At 27.8% G+C, this 22,422-nt stretch overlaps 9 protein-coding genes across 9 annotated transcripts; 5 read left to right on the forward strand and 4 right to left on the reverse strand. All coding sequences in view use genetic code 12, as the record gives it.

Moving 5' to 3' along the window:
- Window positions 1-58: 58 nt before the first annotated feature.
- Window positions 59-1,246, forward strand: KGF54_002202 (uncharacterized protein; the record flags this gene model as incomplete). Its single annotated transcript, XM_051762657.1, has 1 exon — window positions 59-1,246. One exon carries the CDS (start codon window positions 59-61, stop codon window positions 1,244-1,246), a length of 1,188 nt encoding a protein of 395 aa, XP_051620714.1.
- An 84-nt stretch (window positions 1,247-1,330) lies between these two features.
- On the forward strand, window positions 1,331-2,623 carry CWT1 (Cwt1p; the record flags this gene model as incomplete). Its single annotated transcript, XM_051762658.1, has 1 exon — window positions 1,331-2,623. The coding sequence occupies one exon, from the start codon at window positions 1,331-1,333 to the stop codon at window positions 2,621-2,623; it is 1,293 nt and encodes a 430-aa protein (XP_051620715.1).
- Window positions 2,624-2,672: 49 nt separating this feature from the next.
- NOC2 (mRNA-binding ribosome synthesis protein) lies at window positions 2,673-4,634 on the reverse strand (the record flags this gene model as incomplete). Its single annotated transcript, XM_051762659.1, has 1 exon — window positions 2,673-4,634. The coding sequence occupies one exon, from the start codon at window positions 4,632-4,634 to the stop codon at window positions 2,673-2,675; it is 1,962 nt and encodes a 653-aa protein (XP_051620716.1).
- A 2,902-nt stretch (window positions 4,635-7,536) lies between these two features.
- On the forward strand, window positions 7,537-8,319 carry SDH2 (succinate dehydrogenase iron-sulfur protein subunit; the record flags this gene model as incomplete). The annotated part of the gene is made up of 1 exon (XM_051762660.1): window positions 7,537-8,319. The coding sequence occupies one exon, from the start codon at window positions 7,537-7,539 to the stop codon at window positions 8,317-8,319; it is 783 nt and encodes a 260-aa protein (XP_051620717.1).
- Window positions 8,320-8,446: 127 nt separating this feature from the next.
- Window positions 8,447-10,660, forward strand: MED5 (Med5p; the record flags this gene model as incomplete). Its single annotated transcript, XM_051762661.1, has 1 exon — window positions 8,447-10,660. One exon carries the CDS (start codon window positions 8,447-8,449, stop codon window positions 10,658-10,660), a length of 2,214 nt encoding a protein of 737 aa, XP_051620718.1.
- Window positions 10,661-10,674: 14 nt separating this feature from the next.
- KGF54_002207 (uncharacterized protein) lies at window positions 10,675-12,135 on the reverse strand (the record flags this gene model as incomplete). The annotated part of the gene is made up of 1 exon (XM_051762662.1): window positions 10,675-12,135. The coding sequence occupies one exon, from the start codon at window positions 12,133-12,135 to the stop codon at window positions 10,675-10,677; it is 1,461 nt and encodes a 486-aa protein (XP_051620719.1).
- Window positions 12,136-12,223: 88 nt separating this feature from the next.
- On the reverse strand, window positions 12,224-13,036 carry KGF54_002208 (class I SAM-dependent methyltransferase; the record flags this gene model as incomplete). Its single annotated transcript, XM_051762663.1, has 1 exon — window positions 12,224-13,036. One exon carries the CDS (start codon window positions 13,034-13,036, stop codon window positions 12,224-12,226), a length of 813 nt encoding a protein of 270 aa, XP_051620720.1.
- Window positions 13,037-13,258: 222 nt separating this feature from the next.
- On the reverse strand, window positions 13,259-14,080 carry KGF54_002209 (class I SAM-dependent methyltransferase; the record flags this gene model as incomplete). Its single annotated transcript, XM_051762664.1, has 1 exon — window positions 13,259-14,080. The coding sequence occupies one exon, from the start codon at window positions 14,078-14,080 to the stop codon at window positions 13,259-13,261; it is 822 nt and encodes a 273-aa protein (XP_051620721.1).
- A 5,299-nt stretch (window positions 14,081-19,379) lies between these two features.
- Window positions 19,380-20,384, forward strand: SRR1 (Srr1p; the record flags this gene model as incomplete). The annotated part of the gene is made up of 1 exon (XM_051762666.1): window positions 19,380-20,384. The coding sequence occupies one exon, from the start codon at window positions 19,380-19,382 to the stop codon at window positions 20,382-20,384; it is 1,005 nt and encodes a 334-aa protein (XP_051620722.1).
- Between the last annotated feature and the right edge of the window lie 2,038 nt (window positions 20,385-22,422).

Here is a 22,422-nt window from a genome sequence, read left to right on the forward strand (position 1 = left end):
TAAATTTTGTGTTTTGATTTCGCGATTTTTGCTTTCCAAACCAAAGGTTATATACCCCATGATTCAAAGATTAATAATAATCTGTGCATCAGTACTACTACTTTTCTTTATAATCCAAGATAGTCAATTGGATTTTAAATCTGCATTGTATCTAACTAAAAATTCTATAAAACAATTTAACACATCTGATGAATATCCATTTAATAATGTTATAAATTCATTTTTCCCAATTGATTCAATATTGGAGTTTAACACCACCGAAAGTAATTATACCACTAAAATAATTGGAAGGTATGCTTCATTTTCACCAGTGCTAAATGAAAAGTTGTCAAGTCATTATAGTATTTTACCATATACTATGTGTGAAAAGATCGAAGAACCATCTGGAAAGTATCACAACAAAATCCTTGTGGTTTTAAGAGGTGATTGTACATTTGTTGATAAAGTTTCCAATATCATTGATTCCAACTTAAATCCCTCTGCTATAGTTGTTGCTAATGATGAACCATATAGAAGTTTGATAACAATGTATTCAAATACATTTAATCAAGATGGAACTTTGGAGATTCCTGTAATGTTTATTACTTTCGAAGACTACAAAATTTTAAAACAGTTTGAGGACTTGCATGTTTTGGTAGAGATATCTACAGCGTATATTGGAAGTTGGTTTAGTATTGTTTTATCAATGGTATTATCACCACCTTTACTAATTGTTTTGTTTTATTGTATAATTGTGTGTGGCCAAAAATTTAGAAAACGACAAATCAACAAAAGAAATGCACAAATGGTAAAAAGTTTACCAGTGTACATATATGATAATAATCATTTAGTTTTGGAACTGGATTTAGAGCTGTACCAGAATTCTACTGGTAAATCAAATGTATTAAATTGTCCAAATGATTATTTCAATTCTTTTAAATGTTCGATTTGTTTAGAGAAATATCACCCATTGAAATCAAAAGTTTTGGTATTACAATGTAAACATTTTTTCCATCAAAATTGTTTATCTAACTGGTTAATTAACTTCAAAAGGAGTTGTCCATTATGTAACAACACAATTTTAAAATCACTTGCAGGTCAAGTAATAGATTATGGAAGTATAAATGATGAATTAGAACAACAGGGTGCTACAACTCCAGTGATGAATACACGCCCTGTAATATTTTCAAGACCGCTGGCGATCTTAAATAGGTATAATTCTAATTATGAAGGAGTTGAATTAAGTACAAGTATTGATTCAGAATAAAATTTATAGTTATTGATAATACAATTATAATTGTGTACTGTTTTTTTTTTTTTTTTATCAACTCTTTTAACCAAAGTATCAACAATGGATACAACCAAAAGAAAAAGAAAGAAAAAATTAGAAATAGCATGTGTATATTGTAGAAGGTCACATATGATATGTGATGAATCAAGACCATGTCAAAGATGTATTAAAAGAGGTATACTGCATTTGTGTTATGATGAACCTTCAAATTCAAGACAACGAAAGAAAGCAGCAGCTTTAAGAAAAGATACTCCTCAAGAACAAGAGCAACAACAACAACAACCTCCTCCTCAAGCACCACTACCTCAACCACAACCTCAACCGCAATCTCAACCTCAACCTCAAACTCAGCCATTACCAGTTCAACAACCTATTCAAGCAAAACCAAATAAATCTGTTTTATCACAAACTTTAGCGTATAATCAAGAACCATTATTCTATTCGGAACATGCAGGTAGTGAATTTAGTTCATTAAATGATTTTTTGTCTATGATTGATGATCCAGAACTAGTCAATGGTGCTTTAAATAATGACGAAAATCAAATGTTTTGGGCTCCTGCTTTCTCACCAAATAATATATTTAGTCAAACTTTTGAAGAAGTTTCTCAACCAATGGAAGATCAACCACCTCAACAACCACAGCAGCAACAACAACAACCACAACAACCAGGAGTTGAAGATCACCCCGTTATTTCGGATTCTGCAAGAGATAAATTCTTTTTAACAGCTGCTGATCCAACAACTGAAATATCACCAGAAGAAAGGTTAAAACAAGTCATTAAAGCTAAATTAGAAGCTGGTTTACTACAACCATATAATTACGCAAAAGGATATGCTAGATTACAAAAATATATGGATAACTATATGAATATTTCGAGTCGTCAAAGAATTTTAAAACCTTTAAGTATTTTTAGACCAGCTTTTAGAGCTATTGCAAGAACTTTAAAAGATGTCGATTTAGTGCTTGTGGAAGAAAGTTTTGAAAGAATGTTATTGGATTATGATCGAGTTTTCACATCAATGGCTATCCCAGCTTGTTTATGGAGAAGAACTGGAGAAATATATCGAGGCAATAAAGAATTTGCTTCATTAGTAGGTGTTACAACTGATGATTTAAAAGACGGGAAATTAGCTATATATGAATTAATGAGTGAAGAAAGTGCAGTGAATTTTTGGGAAAAATACGGAGCTATTGCTTTTGATAAAGGTCAAAAGGCAGTTTTAACAAGTTGTAATTTAAGAACAAAAGATGGTATAAAAAGGAAAAGTTGCTGTTTTAGTTTCACTATACGAAGAGATAGATATAACATTCCAAGTTGTATAGTTGGTAATTTTATTCCAATAGATCCATAGAAGTGTATACGAATTTTATGAATATTATGAGAAAATTAAATTTTTAAACTTATTCATCATCTTCCTCTTCATCTTTCTTTTTCGCATTTTTTTCATCTTCTTGCGCTTGTTTCAATAATTTTGTTCTTTCCTCTTTCAATTGTCTTTGAACAATTATATATTGACCAAGTGGTGTTTTATCCCATTCATAATCAGCTAAAAAAGTTTTAACTTCTTGTTTATTTGAAGGACCGTATTCAATATTTGATCTTTTACCATTAACAAACAAAGCGTTTGCATTTAGTTTTTCAATTAATTGATTCAATTGTTTATTAAATTTAATATTTTTTGATTTTTTGGTAAATCTTCTTAATGAAAGTACTGCTGGTGTGATTAATTCGGGAAATGCAATATTTTTAGCATATACTCCGAAAAATTCTGATGTTAATTCAATGAATTGTTCACATAATCCTTCTTGATATATTCTTGTACCTAAATATGCTTGATTTACCTTAATGTTATGTTCAAAATCAACAAATTGTAAATTACCCGAAGGTTTTGGGGATTTTGTAATTGCTGTTGATGATAATATTTCAAAAAGTAATGGGAAGATTGGGATATATACATTTTTCAACCTTAACAATGATCTAATCAAATAAAATCTTAATGGGAAAAATTGAGCTGTCGGTATTAATCTTATAGCCCCCAAAGTAACTTGAACTAATGGATATATTAATTGATTGATTCCCACCTCGTTTATCGCTAAAACCCTTGACCAAAAATCTAATGAATGACAATATTGCCAATTATATATAGCTGCTGCTCCTCCTTTACCATTTATACTATTTCTCAAATGTATTGCTAATTGTCTAACATACTCAAACCCAATTTGATACCCAATAGTTGAATCAACACCAAATAATTCAGCTAATGAATTCTTACAAAAATTAATTCTATCCATTGTATGAACATTTGTTTTACGACAATGTTGTAAAAAGGATTGATATGATGACTTTAAAACATTTTCTAATAATGATTTTGGATATTCTCTGACTATATTGTTAATAAATGCAAATGATGCAATTTGTATATCTATGGAATTTGAACTTGCCCAAACATTTGTTATGGCTGATATAATTTGTTTTAATAATCTACGATGTGATATGTAATATGGCATAACTTCATGAATAGATGCTAACACCAAAGCAGCTGTTTCTGTATTTGTTATATCCTCCAATAAGGTAATATATGAACTAGCATGAGACTTTAATATGGATCCAATTTGAGTTGCTTGTGGATTTTGAGGTATGGTTCTAACATTATTTTTGACTTTATACTTAACAATATTTTGAATTGCAATTGGAACTTTTTTCAATACTAATAACATTAATTCTGTAAATGCTTTTGGATCAACAACACTATATTTATAATCTTCTCCTTTGTTTATATTGACCGCTGCTTTAAATGCTATTACTATGTTTCTAATGATTTTCGGGGTTGGTTTTGCTAATTGTTCCTCCCACTTTTTCACAAGTTTGGTGGTGATTTCAATTTTATTATTTGTATGTGGTTCCGTGATTTCTTCTTCCAATTCTGGTTGTTCCTCTTCTTCTTCTTCTTCATCTTCATCTTCACTAATAGCATCCAATGGATTTACTCCTTCCAATAAATCATTATCATTTTCTTTCAAGTATTTATAAAATTCTGGATCTTCTTCTTCCAAATTTTCCATATTCATTTCCATATCTTCTTCATCTGATGATTCCTCTTCTTCTTCTTTTTCAACTTTTTGTTTCTTTTTTTTTTTCTCCTTAGGTACTTCAAATCCTCCTTCAAAAAATTCATCTACTGACATATCATCAAATACTTCTTTAGCTTTACCATCTTTACGTGCTGGTGGTTCACCTCCATTTTTACCTTTTTTTCTTAATGAAGCTTTCTTATTGAAATCTTGAACTTTTTTACGATGTTCAATCGTATGTTTTAAATGTTTATTTTGAAACTTTTTGGTTTGTTTAGAACTTTTACCCATAATGGTTGATGATTCTGGTTCTTTGAGTATTCTAATAAAAAAAAGATGTCAATATATGCAAAGAGATGAGGAAATTTCTCTTTTGCAACTACCAAGTGAATCATCAAAATCTGAAACATTTTTGTTCAGAAAAAAATAAAAAAATATATGTACTTGATAAATAAAGTATTTTATAAAAACACAGTACACGAATATAGTTTTTTTGAAGAAAAAAGCACACTCAAAATCTTTGATTCTTATCAACCTCTTGCTTAAAAGTCGGTGCTTTTTCAAAGTTTTAGATTTAAAAATATTTAGCTTCAAATTAAGATGAAAATTTACAAATTATTTAATTCTATAAATTGACTCTATACTAGGTTTTTAATTATTCACATACACATTTTATGAAAATGAAGTGGCAATATTCTATGGAATATGAAAGCTATTCCACAGTCCCTTACTTGTGACTAAATTTGATCAATTCTTTGGTAAAAAATGATGATTTAATCCCTTTTTTTATACATTCATTTTACATCCGTACATACATACTTGTTTCAAAACGTTTTTTTGTGTAAACACTAGATAGATGAAACAAATTATTATTAAAACTTAACCACCCCTCTTAAGACCTTTTGTGGTGCCTTTCATGACAAATAGCCAACATAACTTGTGTAGATATATGTTGCAAGTCCTCGCTTTGTGTCGTTGTGAAATTTTAATATCAAGAGTTTTCGAATTACCACATGCATTTAATTGAAATTTAAAATATCTCAGGGAGTCTTAGAAAATACCAACATTGTCAATAATTTGCAATGAATTTGCACGAGTAAAAATTTATTTGTAAACAAAGCGGAATTAAAAATCGTTAAGTAAGCAACTTTATTAAATTTTTAATGATGATATAACTGCCAATAAAATGTTATTTTTCGGGCATCTGAATTGTCTTTTTGATTTTTCTCGCATTTAAATTCGGCTCACAATTTTTTGCATTTCTAAAATTGAATACTTAATATTAAATCAATTAATTCCCCAACACTTTGTTAGATAAATGTAAGATTTTAATAAAGCAAGTGGTCAAAAATTTAAAATTGCTGCAAGAGATTGATCTTAATGACGTATGAACCTGGAGGGGAGTCGAGGTTTAGCTTAGTGAGACCGTAAACTTTGAAACTTACTTCAACAGAGTTGCCCAAACTTCAAATTTTCAAAAAAAAAATGAAGTCTGGCATAGTTGTCAAATCCCGAACCAAGTCCTTATAGCTCAGTGGTAGAGCACCAGATTGCAACGAGCAGCTATCTCTTCTCGAGTATGCCACTTGTGAAATTGCATTAAAATTCCTCATACTTCAAAGACAAATTTGGAAGTTATCATCCGATACCTATGACCTATATCAAAATAGTATTTATTTAATATCGTACATCCTTCTATCCACTTAAGTACTCCTATATAATGCACCTTTTCGGTTGTTTCTAACAAAGTTTGAAAAGATTAAGCTCTACAAAATTTTTGCTCATCAAAAAAACTACATTGCCTTGACCTTGCTAATGAACATAAGAAAAGAAAAAAAAAAAGAAAGCCCCCACCCGGGATCGAACCAGGGACCAACAGATAGCTGCTCGTTGCAATCTGGTGCTCTACCACTGAGCTATAAGGACTTGGTTCGGGATTTGACAACTATGCCAGACTTCATTTTTTTTTTGAAAATTTGAAGTTTTTATCTGGATTCGAAACAGTGATATTTTGACTTTCTGACAACTACGCCAGACTTCACCTTTCCTTGAGATGGTTTTTAACATTCAGGTCCTTGGCCTTTAAGTCTTACCCCAACCTCTAATACAAAGTAGTTTAGTATTTTGTTTGTATTGTCGATATGGAACATCATCATTTGACTCTTACGTATGAGATCACCATGATTAACCGTGTGGCAAATGTCGGGGTTACTCTTCCGAGAGTTTGCACATACAAATAGTCATAGTCATTGGAAGCTGATAGAGACAAATGCCAATTGTTGTTTTTTTAAATTCATCAACGATATACAATAGTCAAAAATTGAATCATCACTGAATCATGTGGCTGCAATTCTGATGAGATATTTGCAGTTCTTTTAAGAAGTAATCTCCAAAACATGGGGTCAGTTTACTGAAGCGGAAGAATTAAAAGCAAAACAATGCTTCCTTAATAACTTGTATTTTTCACACTTACAATTACTTGTTTATGAGTATTAAAAACTAGAAGTTTTTGCTTCCAATCACTTACAAATTTGTTCAAAATTGTAAAGTTAACTTGCCAACCAAAAAAAACACCCGAAACTAAAAACCAACCCATTGATTACCCTTAAAAATCTGTGAAACCTTTAAATATTTGTTTGAAGTGACTTCAAGTATCAATCTTTAAAATTTGCAGCCAAAAAATTTCAAAATTTTATGCAGGACTTCTTATTTTACGATTATTTTGCAATTTTGGGGCAAGCTGAACACAACGAGGACTACTTATAAAGAGTTTTTATGTAATAAGAAGTTGACCTATAAAAGTTAATAATATAGAGCATAAAGACAATTAGACCTTACATTTCCTCTTACTTTTTATCTCACTTTTGGAAAGTTAAAATTATAACTATTGACTCAGATTTTGCTTTGACCCCATTTTACCATCAAATGAAAACCCAGAGTTTATTCATGTACAATCTATATTTAAAACCTTCTTTTTGAAGTGGTAATTTAAATTATTTGCGTCTTTAAATGAGCCAATAAGATCAAATTAATTTGTAAAACAAAAAGTAATGTATGACCCGGGAAAATCTTTAAGTATAAGGCAGAAAAAAAAAAAAAAACTTTTATGGAGAATACTACAAGTTTATCTAGCCTTTATCTTCATACTTTATACCTTTAATCAACTTTATATTTATTCATACAACCATTTACTATGTTTAGAACTACTAATAATATATTTCGTAGATCAATAAGATCTTTAGCAACAGTAGTTGAAGAAAAACAACCAAGAATTAAAAAATTTCAAATTTATAGATGGAATCCTGATACTCCTGAAATACAACCAAAAATGCAAACTTATGATGTTGATTTAAATAAATGTGGACCTATGGTATTAGATGCCTTATTAAAAATTAAAAATGAAGAAGATGCTACTTTAACTTTTAGAAGATCATGTCGTGAAGGTATTTGTGGATCATGTGCTATGAATATTGGAGGTAGAAATACATTGGCATGTTTATGTCGTATAGATCAAGATACTTCAAAAGATACAAAAGTTTATCCATTACCTCATATGTTTGTTGTTAGAGATTTAGTACCAGATTTAACTCATTTTTATAAACAATATAAATCAATCGAACCATATTTACAAAGAAAAGATCATCCAGCTGATGGTAGAGAAAATTTACAAAGTATTGAAGATAGAGCAAAATTAGATGGATTATATGAATGTATATTATGTGCTTGTTGCTCAACTTCATGTCCTTCATATTGGTGGAATCAACAACAATATCTTGGCCCAGCAGTATTGATGCAAGCTTATAGATGGTTAATTGATTCAAGAGATCAAGCAACTGATGCAAGAAAAGCAATGTTACAAAATTCAATGTCATTATATAGATGTCATACAATCATGAATTGTGCAAAAACTTGTCCAAAAGGTTTAAATCCAGGTAAAGCAATTGCAGAAATTAAAAAACAATTAGCATTTGATTAAGGAGGGTAAATAGGGTATATATAAGTTATTTATAATTAAAAAATAAAAAAATTAATGAAATTTAAAGTTGTAGAAGCATTTCACCAAAAAAAAAAACAACTTGTAATCGCGTTTCTTTTGGTTATTAATGAACTTTCAAAAGCTACTACAAACATCAACTAGTGAAAAATTATCTAGTAAATCATTTATATTACTACTGGCACTATGCTCACCACAAGAAAAGGAGCTATATGACGTGTTACAAAATATAACAAATGATCACCAGATTCAATTGATAGTTGACTGGTCGTTGGCAACCAAAACCAATTCCGAAAATTTTTGGATAAAACTAGCAAAAATTGATGAATCGAACAAATTCCTTCAAAAGTTCTTAGGTGTTTCTGCTCCTGACTTTAGCTATAAACATTTTATTAATTATGCAAAGACTCATATAGAAAATCATGTTGTGCTACAGTTATTAGGAACATTTAATCCAACAGACGAAAATTTAATTGAATTGTTTGAAGTAGCTTCACAACCTAACGTACTATATCAAAAGATCAAACATTTATTATCCAGTTCACAAACCAAAAGATTAATGGACCTCAATCTTATAACTTCACAAGAAGAAGAAGAAGAAGAACAAATTTCATTAAAATTGAATAAATTAGATACATACCTAGAAATTAGGAGGAAATTATGGATTTATGAAACGACCAAAAGTTTTATTAGGTTGCAAATTACTCCAGAGAGATTCCTTAACCATTTCAAAACGTTATGTACTGGCGATGTTTCACAACAATTGCTTGAACTGTTTTCGATAGAAACAAAAGGGTATCATCAATTTAATGTTCAAAATTTTATGCTGGAAAAATTACCACAAATACTAAACTTATTAGGTGAAGACTTACCTACCAAAAAGGAATCACCAGATTTGAAAAAATTGAACGAATTAATCAATGATTCAGGATCTGATTTTTCATTAGAAGATAATCAATTGTTTGAATATTTTAAAAACTTGACTCAAAAATCTGGTCAATTAGACTATTCATTGACAATTATAAATAATATTGAAGAATTTATAAATTCAAAACAATATGAGAAATTAAATAAATTATTATTAGCGTTGATAAACAACAAAGATTTGATAAATATAATTTTATTCAATACTGGTTGCACCTTATTGTACAAGCTTATTGACTATATAGACTTTGAAAACTTTAAAATTGACTCAGATGATGACTTTCAGGAGTTATATTCATATGCTAGTATTGGTCTACTCAGCATTATATACATTATAGAAATATTCGAAATTGATTTAACAAATTTGGACTTAAATACATTCACAATAAACTTTCTAAGCAATTTTTATTACAGATTGGTTGATAATTTAACAAACAATTTGCCGGAACAAATAGATGATGACGATGATAAAACTATTGTATCAAATTATGACAATTTAATGATTGAATGGATAAATGCATTATTTAATGATTCAAACGATGATGGATTATCAGATGAATTAATCAAGAGTTTAAATGTGAAACAAATTTATAAATTTATGCCAATCATATATAAACAAGCTATATTAGCTACTAATTTGGGTAGTATCGATTTTGGAATGTTAAATAATGGATTAGATTATTTATCTCAAACTTTTTTGTTACCTGTTACTGTTTGTTTAGTGAAATGGATGAAAAGAAATGATAATGAATTATTAGGTAAAGTATTGGAAATTTTCAAATCAATTGATCCAAATATTTCGGGTGTTGTTAATGAAATTATAAATCATAAAATCCAACAACCAGTGGATAAAAATTCAAATATTTGGGACACTATAAAATATGGTTCAAACTTCGATAAATTTGATTTGTTAAAGTATAACAAATTAGAAATTATACAGTACATTATTCAGGAAACATTTAGTTTATCAGAAGAATCAAAATTATTTGTGAATATTTTAGTGTCTTTAGTGATATCAGATTCTATAACCACCAAACATGATAAAGAATATTGGAGGAACCAATTAACTACAACCACACCATCAGATGAAGTACCACAAATAGAAAAAGTTTTCACTTCATCAATAGATTATCATTTCTCCTCCATATTCAATGATGAACAACAAAAAGATGTAGATGAATTTGATGAATTTTTTACAAACAACGAAGAAGATATAGAAATGAAAATTCCAACTAGTGAATCATTACAACAATTACAATCACTTACAAAAAAAAAAAATTGTTTCTTATATTATTTCGTCAAGATCAAAAATTCAACTACTTCTTCAAATTTGTTTCATAATACTATAAAATCCATAAATGAAAAGTTTTTAGAAGAAATAGATAATTGGGAAATTTAATTTTAAGTAGGAAATTAAATAAATACTTCACCACTAATAACTCTTGGTTTGACTTTGATTTCTTTTGGTTTTTGTTTTATTGGTGGTGGTTTTTTACTCACTAAAGTCTCTTTTGGTTGTTGCTGTTTATTCAAATTTTTAGGTAATTTACGTTTCGGACCTTTTGCTCTTGTTTTAGTCACATGAGTTAATTCTGAAGTTGATTTGTTCTTGAATTTTGTTGTAGTTAACGTATCTGATGCGGTTGTTGATGAAGCTGATTGTGGGAAAGTTTGTGATCTCGATAAAATTGCACCTAATTTATCTTCAAATGATAAATTTACGGAGTTTTCGAGATTTGATGATGCTTTTTTCAATGGTTTAATTGGTGGTTTAGGTTTTTTCTCTGGGGTAGTTTTGATTTTTTTCATTTCTGGGGTAGTAGGGATGGTTTTGCTTTTGTCTTTTGTTTCTGGTTTAATTGCTGACTTTTTTTCCTCTTTAATTTCTGGAGTTAATTGCTTTTCATTTTTTTTTGCAGCCATTTTCTGTAATTGAATTCTTAATTCTTCACTATCTTTTTCCTCATAGTCTGATTTAAATTTTGATGATTTTGTAGTAATTAGTTGAGGTTTTTTATTGGGTGATTCAATTTCTTTTAATTTCGTTTGAAACTCTAAAGTTTCTGATTTGGGTTTTGATGCTGGTTTTAAGGGCTTTAGACTTGTTTTAAAATCTATTGCTTCGGATACTGGTGGCTTGGGTTTTGGCTTTAATTGAGGTGGGTCCCTTTTTGAAGTTTTTAGTTGTTGAAATTTTGATAAAAATTCTGGTTCTTCTTGTAGATGTTTCGGTTTTGGTTTTGTTATTGGTTTAGAGGTGGATTCTGATAATTTTGTAGGTTTGAGGGCATTTTCTAGCGATACAGTATTTGAATCACCTGATTTTATACGCTGTTCCATGTCTCGAAATGATCCTGCTCTGAAATTTGTTGGTTTTTCTGGTGTTTTTAAATTCGTAGGTTTTTCTGGTGTTTTTAGTTTTGTAGGTTTTACTGGCGTGTGTAGTTTTTCCGGTTTTAAAGAAGTATCTTTTCTTGATATTGGTTGTAGTAATCCAATTGAATTTAAGTCTGGTTTTCTTTTTGGTAATGTTGGTGGTTGATCACTTTTTCTTTTGGGTAGGGTTGGTGGTGTGTCATCCTTTCTTCTTGGTAGTTTTGGGGGTTCTTCATCATCATCATTCTTTAGCTTATTTCTATTGAATTTCAAGTCTGGTATATCTAATTGATACAGTGATCTTGTTGAATTGCCCAAATGCTTCTGTGATTTGTAGGTGGAAGAATTATTTTGCAGTCTCGATTGTAATTCATCAATATTCTTTTGTAAATCTCTCTGTCTTTGACGATCTTCATTTAATCTTTCTTGAGATAATTGAGATAAGCTAGATAAAAAATCATCGACTTTTCTACTTGATGGTGATGAAACTTCTGTCATGGATTTATGAAGTGTTTTTGTTTGTGAAGTGGAAGAAGTATAAATATAGTTCGTATATTTATTGTTTGATGTGTTACTTACGAAAAAATTATTTCTGATATATAATTTCAAAATTTGTTATACAATAAATTGAATCTTCATCTTTTGACCACTCGTTGTAAGCATCTATAGTCTTTTGCTTAATTTTTTCATTCTTGGCTTCATCTTGATAAGCAATTTCTCCTGAGTTTTTTATCCTATCAATAAACATTTCTGCAAATTTTCTTTTATCTTCCAAATCATCAGCTAAAAGCCATTGTGATATAGATGATTTTATTCTTTTAGGGTCATATCCTGCTTTTATTGCTTTTGATCGTAATTTTCTACCTGCTTTCGTATCTGTTGATACTGCATTCTTAGCTTTTAGTATTGAAAATTCTTTTAATAAATCATATTTTTTAGGTGATACAACAGTTGCTTCTAAATCTGCATCTTTTATACATATAAACCCATTTGGTTTAGTGACTCTAAGTAATTCTTTCAATGCCTTTAATGGCTCTTCCAAATGAATTAAAACTTGATGTGAATAAATCAAGTCGAATGTATTATCTTTAAATGGAATATCGTATATTGAACCTAGTTGAAATTCAGCATTTTTAACATTTTCTTTTCTCTTTAACTCGTTACATGAATCTATCAATTGTTGAGTTGGTTCTATACCAACTATTGATCCGCCTTCATTCAAATAATTTTTAGCAAAATCAATTGTAATTGTGCCTGGTCCACATCCAGCATCTAACATTTTGAAATTTGGTTTTATTACAGAAGTAACAAATTTACCTGAATTTTCGACAGTTCTCCATGTATGAGTATTTGAAATCGATTTTTGAAAGCCTTTTTTGTAATAAGCTTGATCTACCATTTTCTGTATATAGTTAATTGTTGTATAGTTGGTTGAAATTTTGTATTCTTATTTTTATAAAGTATTTATCTATGTAAATTACTTATCACCAAATAGAGGATTAATTCCGTGATCAAGTCATAAATTCAATACATGATCTATTTATAGAAATTTGTCACATCGTTTCAGGTACAAATTTTTTTGACCAACTATACTCACCTCACTTTGTATCAGAGTATCTACTTAGTTTCTCTTTTTTTGGTAAATCATTTCAAAGCTTGGAATACTAATTAAAGAAGTATCATCCTCAACCCATTCAGGATATAATTTTAAGATTTGATTCTTCACTTCTTCATCTTTTACATGATCTTCAGGGTACGCTTTTTCACCAGCATTTTTAATTCTATTAGTATACATATTGGCCCAATCTTGTTTCTCTTGTTTAGTGCTAAACAAGTTTGAACTTATTGTTAATTTTATTTTTGATGGATCATACCCTGCTTTTATGGCTTTTGATTTTAAATACCTACCGGCTTTAATATCTGATGATACGTTATTATTTACTAGCAAAATACTGTACTCTTTCAACAAATTAAACTTTTCGGGAGATATTATTGTCGATTCTATATCTGCATCTCTTACACAAACAAATCCATTTGGTTTAATTACTCTAAGCAATTCTCTTAGTGCCTTTATTGGATCTTTGATATGTACTATAACTTGATGTGAATACACTAAATCAAATGTATTATCTGGATATGGTATGTTGTAAATTGAACCTAATTGAAACTCAGCATTTATAACATTTTCTTTGTTTTTCAACTCATTACTTGCATCAACTAGTTCATGAGTGGGTTCGATACCTATAATTGATCCACCACAAGTCAAATAAGATTTAGCAAAATCTATAGTGATTGATCCAGGTCCACATCCTACATCTAACATTTTAAAGTTTGGTTTTAAAACTGTTGTAACAAACTTGCCTGAATTTTCAACATTTCTTGATGAATGAGTGTTTGATATAGACTTCTGAAATCCTTTGGCATAATAAGCTTGATCTACCATAATTGAAGCGGTATTGACTCAATTGATGTGATTTGAATTCATATTTAATTTGAATGTACAAATAAGTTTTTAGAATTTATCGGCTGGGCCCTACGTATATAATTCCGACAGATTCCAATAAGATATGACAAACCTTATCGTCAAACAAGAGTCACATATATTAGAATACAAACTCTACAGCTGAATTATTTAACAAACATACATCATACAAAATTACATATATTAAGATCTAAAGATTATACGTACGGTCCAATATTTAAGTATCATTAACACCTTTTTCCTAACATGGAGCCCGACACAGAGTCGAAGTAATTAATATGCGTCGAAGACCTCCTTCAACAGGTTATGAGCCAAGCTTCTATTTATTTGGTTAGAATTGTAGACTATCAAGCATAGCATAAGAAAAAGACACAATTTGATGACCCAATTATTTGCTTAATTTCTTTCTCTGTTTAAAACCTCCATTTAAATCTATAAATTTGATTCGTTAATTAAAAACCACAGCTCACAATGTAAACCCAGTAGAATTTAAATTAAAATCAAATTTTGTAATTCAGATGATGATAGTAACAGTTTTGAAAGAACTTCCTCAATAACCAAAATCAACTTTATCTATATCTTAAACTCTTAAACCTTCTCCCCAAGAAAGAAAGAATAAGAGACCTGATAGTCATAAATTCATAACCAGAATCTATTTATTCCTTCACGTAAAAGGAAATGGGAGGTCAGTCAATTAGAAGCTTTAAAGAATTGAACCAAACCTCCGTAGATCCTATCAAATTATTCTTTAATTTGTGTTAGTATACATTTACAATCGCTTTGATAAATTCAAAATTTAATTGATCTTTCTATACATACAATGTGACACTGGTGAAGAAAGAAAAGAGAAAGAAATTAAAAATATTTTAAATTGTTTACATTTTTAATTTTATTTAAAGAAAAATAAATAAAAAAAATTAAATCAACGATAATATTATGTTAAGAAAAGATAAAAATTCATTAATAAAGAAGATTAAAATTTTGAGTTAAAAACATTACAACATGTTTTCTTCATTCACAAAAATTGTCAGTAGTCACAATTTTAAAGACTTAATAGTAATCAAAGTTTGAACTGAGTCATATAGAAGAAAAATTAGTGTATTAAACCCAAACTTTCATGTGACTTTTGCTGCCGACTGAACATATTGATGCAGTAAAAACGAATAATTGTAACCTGATTTATTTGATACTTTCTAGTAATTTCTAGAAACAAAAATGTAGATTTATTCAAAACATACTGTATCTTATTCGATCAAATATAGATAAATCTTTGATTTTGATTCCATATCAATTCGGACTACTGATTAAGTTTTAGTTGTGGAGATTGTAGATTTTTAACACAAAAATACCAATATTACCAATTTACATTATCAACAGAAAGTATAAACACACTTTCATTAAATAAATCTATTTTAACAATTATACAATTTCCTCCAAACTCAAATCCATTCTATTGACCACGAGACAGATGAAAATAAGTACAAGCATAGAAACAGCACAGGACCCTTTTTGTAAACAGGAGAAGTTTAAAAATCAAAATAAAAAAAGAAATTTTTTAAGAATACTGAACGTAAATGCATGTGAAGTGTACACAAAATTAAATTTTGAATGATTTGAGTAAATGAACTCTTTCCATGCTAGATCAACAGTGAAAGTAGTAGATATGGACTATTTTGAAAAATGTATAAGATATGTTACCCCTATATTGATTTTAAAAAAGTAGTGGACGTCTCAATGCTTTAATGAAAATTTAAGGTATTTACCTTACGAATTCACATAATCAATTTGAGCAAACAAACATCAAAAAGAATTGAATTTTCATCGGCAAAGATGGCATCTACAAGGTTATAAATAAGTCTCGTATATTAGGGAACTAAACACTGTTGTACTAGTAGAGTTTGTGAATCTATTGATACAATCAGGCAGTACAATCGAAAGGCTGAAAAATTAAGGTTAATATTGTAGAAATGTACATCTGACAATGAATTGAAAGCTCTAACAAGTGAATGTTACTAAATCAAGTTACAATTTTTAATTAGAACCCTATCAATTACATGTCAAAAATCTCCCATATTTCTTTATTTTTGTATTCTCTAGACCCAAAATTTATAGATCCTTCAAAATTGCTGCAAAATAAAAATCTCGACAACTGATGGGTATTTAAAATCGTTCAAACAAAAGTCAAAGATCGTGGTCCGCCTTAGATGCTTCAATTATGTGTCAAATAATTATTTATAATCTTACAATATTTTTACGTAAATGCGAAAATTTTATTTCCTTCAAAAAATCTGAATTTTAGTAGTAATGGAGAAAACGCAAATTTAGGAATTGCTATTAATTCTTTGCTATAATTAATAACACTTGAAATATGAAGTCCTTCCTTCAGATCTTTTCAAAGCAACTCAAAATCATTTTACACATTTCCATAATTAATCACTAACCACAATCATCATCATGGAAAACTCTAATTTATCGAATAATGCACTCATCTTGATGTCAATTTTTTTAGATTTTTGTCTAAAATTCAAGCTTTTTAGTCAAAATAATTCTTGTGTTGTTGCTTCAAATTAAGTCGAACTTCGGAACGCTCTGTGCAAAGTTACCGCTAGAAGCTCTTTGTGAAAACTTACTGCGAACTCAATGTTTTTTTACTAGCCGTTCTCCGTGGTACTGAGACGATCCGAATTTTTTTTAAGGTCAGCAATTTTTGTCTACATTTATTCCCGTTTTTTTAGCTTTTCCCTCATAGACCATACTTCCTGCTAATGTGAATGTAATAATTGATTAATTACCTGAATTGTTTTCCAAATATAAAATTGATCTCCAACTCAGATGCTTTTGAGGATAACAAACTAAATTTAGTCAATTTTTAGACTTGAAAGTATGGTTGTCACAAAGTATATACAGATTTCTGAGGAAGAAGGTCGAAAATTAAATTTTTTTCTTAGCTTATTACTTGAAGGAGTAAGTAATTACGATCCTTAAGAATAGAATTAAAAGGGTCTTTACCATTTAACTCAATTCCATGTGAAGTCAATAGTTGAAATTCTAGAATATCTAAGTCATCGAATACTAAATTCTATGAAACATTTCGAATTATTTAGAAATTCAAGGTTTTTAAGTATACAAAAAATCATTAAAGTTTTACTGATCCGTGTAGATTAATAAAGATTTAATAAGAAAAAAGTTTAAAGTTTAAAATTTGAAACTATAAAAGTTAAAAAAGTATAGAAATGTTAAACTATAAAACTTTAATTTTGTTTAGTTACTACATAATTCGATCTCTTATTCATTCCGTAATTGTTAAAATTTTACTCCAAAAACCTTAATTTGACGCATAGAATACTTAATAGAAGATAAGGTTATTTAGTATTAGCCATTTCCAATTATTAAAGCGCTAAAACTCTCTTAATTTAATCATTTGATAAAGTAGATGGAAATATGATTAGCTTTATTGTTTCTTTTATAAATTGTGGTTTAAATTCACCACACATGGGCTAATTAAGCTCTCATTTCCGTGCTTATTAGTGAACAATTGAATTGTACGCGGTAAAGAAGAGAATAGTATAGAGTTTTAGTTTTTGTTACGAAATCCGACATGGTATGGCTGATCGTTAATGGAACGGACTCAAATGAATCACCAGTTTAACATCAAGAACTAACAATAGGTTTGAACTTTGAATAAGTCTAAGGATTTAAGATTCTGAGGATTTATCACCGACTTTGAACGGAATCTGTGTTGTCTCGACTCGGAATTCAATGGAAGTCCGGTTTAAAACATAACGTTTCAGACAATATTTAAGAATTCCATGATTCAAAACTGAAGTCCATTAAAAAAACCAAGAAAGTAAATAGATTTACGATTTTTCTGGAGTTATTACAATAAATTATCTCGGTTTTATTGTTTTTTATTTTATCTTTTCTTACCCCTAGATTTTTAATAATTGTTGTGGTAAATTAAATTTTTTGATATATCCATCAAGTTGCTATCTCTGTATTTAATCTTAATAAGGTAATTAAATTTAAAAGAAACAATAGATAAAAACGTTTATCATTGATTCCAATTATTGATAATAAAGTAATGGTTTGCAAATGGAAGGAAAGGAAAGTACAATACAATATATTTCGGTTTAATTAAATTTTTTGTTAACAACCGAATCAAAAAATCGTATCATTTATAATAAATTAATGCAGAAAATTAAATAATTTTTCGCGGAAAGATTTAGTGAGAACTAATTGAATTTGAAATGGACTTTCATGTAAACTGAACTAACATTTTACAATAATTTGAATTTGCGTTTGGAATGTGGTGGTGTAAATCAAAAGGCAAGGTTAAAATTAAATTCAAGAAATTGACGGTTTTAAAACTTTCACTCAAATGAATCAATTAAATATTAATTAATTTTAAAGTACTAAGTTGTAAATTAATTTTTGTATATATTTTTTTCAAATTTTTTAATGATGCTCGCCTGTTGCCTTAATTAAGATTTTTATTAATTTTCTTAACAAATTTGCTCTTAATTTATTTCATTTCTTCAATTCATCAACCATAAATTTTATTTGATCAATTAGAGAGTTATAAATATTATATGATTTCAATATTAAGTTTCAATTCAAATCTGAATCTTTGGAACTTCGGAAAGTATAATATAAATTAATAAATATTTGAAACAATAAAATAATTTATTTTTTTTATGTCTTTTTTTTTTTTTTTGACATATTTTTTAAATTTGTGTAATAAACTAAGTAGTTTATTATATACAGTATTACTTTATGCAAGTGAATAAAAATCGAATTTAAAACTAACAAGTACTGTATATAATTACTTTGGATGGAAATATGTATAAAGTATTAAACTTCTCTCTACTTAATTAACTAAGGCAGTAAATAATTAGAATGTTTAATTTAAGGCGGGATCAATCTATTTAAATAATAATTATATACAATTTTGACTATTATTCATTTATTTGCAATATAATGATTTAGAATTATATATTCTTATATAAGAAGAATTGAATTCCCTTGCATAAACTTATTTATATTCTTTTCAAGTTTTACAAAGTTATTTCATTAATTTATTTATATCAGTTTGATTTCAAGAACATTATATATTTTCAAATATAATATCATTCATATTTAAAACATACATTAAACTGCATTAAATTCATTTACTATTTTTACATATTATTTATTATCAACTACTCATTTAAATTTGATAATACCCAAGAACCTTTAATTATCACATATAAACTTATAAATAATGACATATTTAAATTCAAAATCATTACCATCTACACCATTAAATATAAAATCAAATCCACAAGATTATTTTTCATTAAAACCAATATTATCATTAAATTTAAGAACTAATTCAAAATTACAAAATAATCCTTCAGATTCAGAAGATGATGATGAAGAAGAAGAAAGTGAATTTGATGAAACTAGAACAGATAATATTCATGATATAATAGATAAATTTGATCAAGTTTCGATAATGAATCATCATGATGAAAATAATAATTTAATACATCATCAAGAAAATGATGAAGTTTATTTTTCTCCAATAACTCCATTTGATCCTTTAGATTCTGAAGAAATTCCAAAAAACAAATTAGCATCAATGAAAAATTTATCAAGAACATCCTCTCCACAATTAACTACTCCATCATCACCTTCAAATACGACCTCAACTAATTTTAAATTAAGCTTACCAAATTTATCACCATTAAATCTTTTAATAGTTGATGATAATATTATAAATTTAAAAATATTAAATAGAATATTATTAAAATTATATCCAAAATCAAATATAACTCAAATTAAAGATTCAACATTAGTACCAAATTTATTAAATTTAAACACTTATGATTCAATTTTTATTGATATTGAAATGCCAATTATAAACGGATTAGATTTAGCAAAATTAATAAGAGATAATAAAAAATTTAACAAAACAAGTTTAATTGCAGTAACTACTAGAAATTCATTTCAAGATTTACAAACTTTTCAAAATTTAGGTATTGATTATACTTTCAATAAACCATTAAATTATAAATTAGAATTTATGAGTAATATAATCGATAATTTAATGAAATTTAGAAAAAATAATGATATTATAAATATTAATAATTATTTTTCAAATTCTGGTACTAGCTCAACTAGAAATTCAATTAGTTCTTGTTGTTCAACTATTCAATCCGATTTAATGAGTAATATATCAAGTACTACATCAAATTCAAATACTTGTTCATGCCCAACTAAATAATTTTTATGACTCACATTCAACACAATTTTTACATTTTTTTCATTCACGGATCGATGACAACCCACATTTATTTAATTAACTTAATTTTCAATTCATGATTTACAATATATTATTTATTTTAACTTAACATTTTACATTTATTCATCTGGTTTATGTTTTAAATTTTATAGATTACACATTTTTTAATGATTCCATATTTTAAATAAACGACTACAAATTATTTAAAAATTTTAACTCTCAGTGTTCTTGATCTCTGTTTTTTTAGATTACTTCGTAATTTCATCGATAAATTTTGTATGTAAAAGAACAATGCTTATGCAAAAATTGTACGTATGTATTTAGAACTTCTATACAATACAAAGAACAAAAGTCTAAATTTAAAATTTTGGGGGAAGATAAAATTTGAACACAACTCAGACAAAAAACTTGTTGAAATTTTCAAACTCTACCTTAAAAACTATAAGTTATTCAACTACATCTAACACCGAATTTGCCTTGGTTCAATCATGTGTTTGTTATGTATAACACTTTAAAATTTGGATCTCCTTATCTTTTCAAAATAAGCCACATTACTTTTATAATTCAAATCAAATTTTGACTTTTTTCGTAAAACTCAACAAAATTATTACTCAAACAATCTCTCCAAAATTTTGTTATTTCTCCACAAAGAATCAAAAAACGTTCTTTGTTTAATGAGTAACTGCAAAAGTTACCAGCCAAGAATAATGTTCATAAATACTTTGGTTGAATGATCTTCGATTTATAAAACTTGAACAAATGATTAAAAAACTTTATTACTTATTGCACAAAATTGGAAGGAGAACATCTTCTCAAATAATAATTTATTTAATCAAGAAAGATAAACCTAATAAATTTATCAACCCTTGCATATACTTTGAATTTACTCAAAGATTTACAGTGTTGTAGTATTTTGTTGATATTGATTTAAAAATAGGTATTTTGTTAAAAATTGTTGCAAAAAGGCGGGTGCAATAATTCAATAGTAAATGTATTTTAGAACTTGTGCTTTTTACTTCTCAAAAATTTTAAAGTCTACGAGCTTTGAATATTGACAAATTATGTGAATATTGATAACATATATTACTTGACTTGGTACTTTCTCGATTAACAAGTTGTACCTTTATCAATGGTTGTTGATTCTTTAGATTACATTTTGTATACGCCTCGATCAGAATTTAGTTTAGCTTTAAAATCGAGAATTAAAGTTTAGATTTTAAAAGTTTATTTTTTTGAGTTTAATGAAAACTTAAATTTTTAAAATTCACTTTTCTTGAGAGTAATTGTTCTCAAAAAAGAAACATAACACCGAGACCATTAATTAATTTCATGTTTATTCAATGATTTCAATTTACATGCATTGTTGTAACTGATTTTCAAATATTTAAAATAATAGCAAAATTACAATAGAGAGAATTGTTTATTGATCCTATATTAATCAAAAACTAATGTATCGTCCCCACCCCTAAAATGGTTAAAAATTTAATTAATTTATGCATGAATAGGTTTTTGATGTGAACCCCTTTTAATTTATTAGTCTCCAATTTACTAAGAAATCATTTTTGTTACTAATCTCGAGAATTAATCGGTTTGCTAATTCCAAATTATTGCTTGTAAATCTTTTAAATCTCTAATCATTTTCGATTTTCTTCACTAAGTTGATCCAAGTTTTTTAATCGTTACTATTTGAAGCGCAAACTATTAAAGTTTAAAAAGCTTCAGGGAGAAAAGCTGAAAGATTAAAAACTTTTGGTCATCTAATTTATTTGAATGTGATAATAATTCTGTTTCATGAGGCAATTCTCAAAGTTAATTAATTTTATAGTTTTCGTAAATTCAAAAACTAATTAAAAAAAAAAAAGTTAAGATTAAAAAAATAAATTTAAGGTACCAAAATCAAATAATGTTACACAAACTTAATATTATTTTTCATTGAACAATAAAATCAATCAATCTCAGACAAAAAAATAAAATGTATGGATCTATTGTTTTATCTATTTTTCTTCAAGTAAGTTTGTTG

This window comes from Candida jiufengensis (assembly GCF_024610255.1).
Source record: "Candida jiufengensis strain CBS 10846 chromosome Unknown scaffold4, whole genome shotgun sequence".
NCBI classification, from domain to species: Eukaryota; Fungi; Ascomycota; class Pichiomycetes; order Serinales; family Debaryomycetaceae; genus Lodderomyces; species Lodderomyces jiufengensis.